The sequence below is a fragment of the Ornithorhynchus anatinus genome, chromosome 17 (genome assembly GCF_004115215.2).
Source record: "Ornithorhynchus anatinus isolate Pmale09 chromosome 17, mOrnAna1.pri.v4, whole genome shotgun sequence".
In the NCBI taxonomy this organism is placed as follows: Eukaryota; Metazoa; Chordata; class Mammalia; order Monotremata; family Ornithorhynchidae; genus Ornithorhynchus; species Ornithorhynchus anatinus.
In genome coordinates this window covers 2,847,814-2,853,729 of record NC_041744.1, presented here as the reverse complement: position 1 = coordinate 2,853,729, position 5,916 = coordinate 2,847,814, and the positions used below count along the sequence as shown (strand labels likewise).

Sequence of the window (5,916 nt, the reverse complement as noted above, 5' to 3'; positions counted from 1 at the left end):
CAACACCCCACCACCACCCACCGATTACGTCGGCGAGCCCCAGTGGCAGCCGGGCATCCTGGTCCAACGTGCCCAGTTACAGCTGCGCGGCCTCTTCCTCCTTACTGCCCGGCCGGACCCAGGAGCGCTCGTTGCGTGCTCCCCAAAACCAGAGAAACTGGTCTGTGGACCAATGCGTGGGGGGTTCCCAGCTCATAAAAAAGCCTGGATCTTCCAGTTAGGAATGTCCCCACTGTGGGGCCAACTGGACCAGTAGCCCCGGGCCCCACACCCCAAACAGGTCCCACCCCTCAACTGGGCCCCACCCCAACCAGCGGGTCTCCAAGCACCGTCCGCTTCCCTCCGGATGGTCCCGCTTCCTTCCCAGCAGGCACTCCGCCCTTGACCTCGGACGACGACGGTGGGAGCCGAAGCAGCACGGCCTAGTGGACGGAGCACGGGCCTGGGAGTCCGAAGGACCTGTGTTCTAATCCCGTCTCCGCCACTTGTCTGCTGTTGTGACCTCGGACAAGTCACTTCCCTTCTCTGTTCCCTCATTTGTAAAATGGTGATGATAATAACGATGATGGTATTTTTTAAGCGCTTACTATGTGCCAAGCACTGTTCTAAGCACTGAATGAAGACTGCGAGTCCCGTGGGGGACAGGGACTGCCTCCAATCTGATTACCTTGCATCTACCCCAGGGCTTAGAACAGTGCTTGACACGGACTAAGCGCTTAATAATACCATCATCATCATCATCATTATTATTATATTTCCCCGCGGGAAGGCACTCGGTGGAGGTCAGGGGAAACACGTCGCGCTCAGCTGTCATGGGGACAACCTAACCAAATAGGTACCAGAGCCCCCTATTACATATCTGTAACACATTGATTTCTATTAATGGCTGTCTCCCCCTCTAGTCTGGAAGCTCATAATTAGGGCGTGGACTCTCCTAAGCACTTAGTACAGTGTTCTGCCCACAGTAAGGCAGGGTTGACATATTCACTCCTAAGGAGGGGAAAGTCCCTGGCTTTCCCAAGGTTCCGGCTGGGTCTGGTCATCCACCTGACCCACCAGGCCCAAGGGCACCTACCCCCCTGATACCTGTCAGACAGGTTATCCCCTCAGTGACGGTTGGAGGGGGGGTCACCAACAGGACTGGGGACAAGAACCTTCCCCTGCCGTGGGCCCCAGGCTCAGCCAGTGAGCTACAGGCTCTCCAGCTCCCTCCAACCTCGGGTGGGCGGGGGTCTCCCGGGCCACTTCCGCCCCACCCGGCCCCTGTCCGGCCGCTGACCCCTGGGGGAGGAAACCGCCGCGGGTCGGGCTCGGCAGGGCGGCGGCAGAAGAGCCTGGTGTCGGGGAGGCCCGTTCCCACTGGAAATGGCTGATCCCATCCCAGGGAACCCTGGGAACCCGGGGCCTGGAGACTCTGGTCCTCCCACTCCCGGTGGCCTGGACCACCCTGTCGTCAGGCACAGAGTAGAAGACCGGTTCCATCCCTGGGGCCACTGCCCTGGACCTTGTGGCTTGAATCCTGCCCCAAAGAGGCTGACACAAGCAACATATTTGATTGTGAAATTGAACCCAGGAGTGCTTCCACTCCCTCCCCTGCCCAGCCCCTCCCAGGGCCTAGGGTTTAAATTGTGGCCGGCCTCAGCTGGGACTCTCAGACACCACAGCAGCAGCACCATGAAGTCTGGAAGTCTCTTCGTCTTGGTGGCCCTCCTGGTCCTTGAGTCGCAGCTGACTGGAGCTTTGAGCCCCGTCAAAGGAGGTGAGTTTGAGGAGCGGGGGGCAGGGGAGGGACTGTTGTTCCTACAGAAGACGCTGCGTTTCCAGGGCAGAGACAGGGAGCGCTGGACAGGGCCAGTGCCGGGGCAGCATTCTAGGCCCTCCGTCCCCTGCCTTTCATCCTTCCCTGCCACCTTTCTCAGCTGGCCAGCGGACAAATGTCTGTTCTTCAGCTGGTGTGGTCCAGCTGGAACTCCAGAACTATAACAAGGGAAGCGGTGTGGCCTAGTGGAAAGAGCCCAGGCCCGTGAGCCAGAGTACCCGGGTTCTAATCCCCGCTCCGCTGCTTGCCAGCCATGTGACCTTGATATTGGCTGGGATCAGAATGAAGAGGGGTTTGGCCCCAAATGGATTTAAAGGAAAGCAACGTGGCCCAGAGGCACAGGCCTAAGAAACAGGGGACCTGGATTCTAATCCCAGCTCTGCCCACTGCCTGCCAGGTAACCTTGGGCAAGTCACATCACTTCTCTGTACCTCTAAGTGAGAGGAGGCTGAGAGTTGGGCAAGGAAGCTGGTAAAGTAATCAAGGTGCGATGGGATAAGTGCTTGGATTAATGTGGTAGCCTTTTGGATGGAGAGGAAAGGCCAAATACAGTATATAACACATGAAATGATGACTTAGGACATGCTCACACACCAAGGGAAGTGGGGTAGAGAGAGGGTCCCTGGGGTGATGGGGCTGGGGGCACCTGGGGGCAGAGGGCACTGAGGGTCCTGGGGTTTCTCCACAGCCCTCGCTGTGGGGCCGGGGGGCTGCCCTGGCCGGAAGAGCATTCATTCATTCAATAGTATTTATTGAGCGCTTACTCTGTGCAGAGCACTGTACTAAGCGCTTGGGATGAACAAGTTGGCAACAGATAGAGACAGTCCCTGCCGTTTGACGGGCTTACAGTCTAATCGAGCAATGGTCAGGACTCCTCTGCGTCCTGCCCCCATCGGCCCCCGCCTGGTGCCCGGGTAGAGAGGTCAGGCCGGGCAGCGGAGCGAGGGGGTTGGGGCTGAGGGGGAACGTGAGCGGGACCGGTTGGGGTTGGAGGGCTGGGGAAGAGGGGACGTCAAGGGAAGACCGTCCACCCTGCCCTCCCCCGGGATGGCTGCAGCTAACTGGGCCTCCCCCACGCCTGACTCTGGAATTACTTCCCGTGCCATTCAGGGTCCGTGAGACCTGGGACCTGCCCGATGCCAAAGAAAGGAAATGCTGGGATTTGTACGGAAGCCTGCAAAGGAGATGACTCCTGTCCTCGGGGACAGAAGTGCTGCAGCAACGGATGTGGCCATGTCTGCATGACACCGGAGACAGGCAGTGAGTAGAGTGGCCCTTTGGGAGGCAGTGTGGCCTGGTGGAAGGAGCCCCGTTAGCCTGAGTTCTGGTGCTAGTCTGGGTGACCTTGGGCAGGTCACTTAACCTCTGTGGACCTCAGTTTCTTCATCTGTACAATTTGAACAAATTTGACTGGGAGCCTCTTGTAGGACGGGGAATGCGTCACCCCAGCGTTTAGCCCTTAGAAAGCACTTGCCATCATTTTTGACCTTCCTCGGAACCAATGGATCTAAGTGGGATGAGACTAGAGTGTAAGCTCCTTGTGGGGAAGGAACGTGCCTAGCAACTCGGTTGCAGCTCCTCGGGGCTTAGTACAGTCCCCTGCACACAGTGAGTGCTTAATCGGTAGCATTACTTGATCGCTGGATGAGATGGCCCCAGCGCTGGAGGCCGGCTCCCAGGTGGCACAAATCGGAGACGCCCGTTCCTTGCCCCTCTCCTGCCCAGGTTCCGGAAACATCTGCGAGAAACCCATGGATAAAGGTCTGTGTATGGCTTACATGCCCAAGTTCTATTACAACTCCAAGACGAAGAAATGTGAATCGTTCATCTACGGAGGCTGCCAGGGGAACGAGAACCGGTTTGACACCGTAGAAGAGTGCATGGCTCGCTGTGGAGGTAAGGACCAGTGACCAGGTTCCAGGAAGAAGGGATCGGCTGGGAGACCCGGGTGATCTGGAAGCCGAGCGGTAGAGTTCTCTTCTCCCGTGTCTACACAGGTCACTAGGCAGTAAACTGGTTTGGGGCTTTGTCGGTGGGCAAGGAGGAGGGACTGACCACTCTGCTGACCAGGAATTAGAGACCGGAGCATCAGGCACAAAGTGCGGGGAGAGGCGGTCTTGTTGACCGGGGGGAGAGAGGGAGGGGGCTGCACTGAGGAGGCATGAAACCGGACAGAACCGGGCACAAGTGGGAAGATGGTCTATCTCGTGGGCCACCTACGGTCATCAGGACCTGGAGACGGCATTTCCCAGCAGCAGATGAGGCTCCATGGCAATGCCATTCCACCAGCCCCCGGGCTCTAGCAACTGAACATGGGTTTCTTAGCACCGGGCCCATCCCCCCTGCGCTCCAACCTCTGAAGATGGGTCCAATAGCCACCCCTCCCCATCAACCCCTGGGCTCTGGGCCCAAGCCATTTCCCCCAATCTTCCAAGACACTTCAAAAAGAGCGCTCAATAAATACGATTGACTGACCTTGGACTGCAGACAGACTGAAAGGATACCTCCCATTTAATTTCGTTTTTCTCTCCATTTTCAGGTAAACAGAAAGTTTAGGATCCTTTGAAAAACACTCTCCCGGGGATGGGCCGCTTGACCGTTCCTGGAATTCCGATCCCGGAAGCGGAGGAGCTGCGGTTTGGTGGTCCGGCTCTAGGACACCATGGGGGCTTCAGAGGGTGAAGGTGTTTTATGGGAAGCTTTTCTTTGCACAATAAATGGTTAGCTCTGTGTTCAAGCTTTGGTGTTTCCACCTCTAATTTCAATCGATCACTGGTGTTGATTAAGCGATTACTGTCACTTGGAAGAGTACAATTCAAGCAGCGTGGCTCAGGGGAAAGAGCACAGGCTGGGGAGTCAGAGGTCATGGGTTCAAATTCTGGCTCTGCCGGTAGACAGCTGTCTGACTTTGGGCAAGTCACTTAACTTCTCTGGGCCTCAGTTACCTCATCTGTAAAAGGCGGATGAAAACTGCGAGCCCCACACGATCACCTTGTATCCCCCCACCATTTAGAACAGTGCTTTGCACATAGTAAGTGCTTAACAAATGCCATTATTATTATTAATTCAATGGAGTATATAGACATGATCCCTGCCCAAAAGGAACTTATAGACTAGAGGGGGAGACAGACATTAATAGGAATAAACTACAGATATATACATAAGTACTGTGGGGCTGGGATGAATAGTCATGGGGCAGAGATTGTCTCTGTTGCCGAATTGTACATTCCAAGCTCTTAGTACAGTGCTCTGCACATAGTAAGCGCTCAATAAATATGATTGAATGAATAAAGGGATCTACGCGGAGAGTACATTATAATAGAGTAGGTTGGTGTGAGCTCGCTAGGGGAGGGGAATATGTCTGTGTTGTATTGTACTCTCTCAAGCGCTTAGAACAGTGCTCTGCACAGGGTAAGCGCTCAACAAATATGATTGAATGAATGAGTAAAGAGAGCAAGGTGGAGAGTTAGGTAGACATGATTGCTGCCCACAAGGGGATTGCAGACTAGAGGGGGAGATGGACATTAAAATGATAATGCTTTGGTAGTGAGAAGACGAGGGTGGTCAAGGTGGAGGAACTGACCACTCTACTGGCCAAGCATCAGAGGCCTGAGGATCAGGCATGAAGTGTGGGGAGAAGCAGTGTGGCCTGGTGATTACAGCACGGGCCTAGGAGGCAGAAGGACCTGGGTTCTAATCCTGCCTCCACCACTGGGCTGCCGTATGACCGTGGGTGTGAGTATGTGTGTGTGATAATTAAAGTGAGAGCTCCTCTAGTTGGCTTCTAATAATAATAATAATAATGTTGGTATTTGTTAAGCGCTTACTATGTGCCGAGCACTGTTCTAAGTGCTGGGGTAGACATAGGGGAATCAGGTTGTCCCACGTGGGGCTCACAGACTTAATCCCCATTTTACAGATGAGGGAACTGAGGCCCAGAGAAGTTAAGTGACTTGCCCACAGTCACCCAGCCGACAAGTGGCAGAGCTGGGATTCGAACTCATGAGCCCTGACTCCAAAGCCCCTGCTCTTTCCACTGAGCCACGCTGCTTCTCCAATAGGGCTGCTTCTCCAATAGGGCACTATAGGGCTTCTAT

At 55.1% G+C, this 5,916-nt stretch overlaps 1 protein-coding gene across 1 annotated transcript; it reads left to right on the top strand.

The window, feature by feature from the left end:
• The first annotated feature begins 1,646 nt into the window (after window positions 1-1,646).
• On the top strand, window positions 1,647-4,556 carry LOC100081773 (WAP four-disulfide core domain protein 18-like). The gene is made up of 4 exons (XM_029082408.2): window positions 1,647-1,759; window positions 2,930-3,079; window positions 3,545-3,715; window positions 4,359-4,556. Exons 1-4 carry the CDS (start codon window positions 1,675-1,677, stop codon window positions 4,373-4,375), a joined length of 423 nt encoding a protein of 140 aa, XP_028938241.1. The 5' UTR covers window positions 1,647-1,674; the 3' UTR covers window positions 4,376-4,556.
• Window positions 4,557-5,916: the final 1,360 nt, after the last annotated feature.

Excerpts from the sequence above, each read along its gene's own strand:
- LOC100081773 (XM_029082408.2), top strand. The coding sequence starts at position 1,675 with ATGAAGTCTGGAAGTCTCTTCGTCTTGGTGGCCCTCCTGGTCCTTGAG. Across the intron at positions 1,760-2,929 it reads TTTGAGCCCCGTCAAAGGAG|GGTCCGTGAGACCTGGGACC; the intron begins GTGAGTTTGAGG and ends CGTGCCATTCAG. Across the intron at positions 3,080-3,544 it reads CATGACACCGGAGACAGGCA|GTTCCGGAAACATCTGCGAG; the intron begins GTGAGTAGAGTG and ends TCTCCTGCCCAG.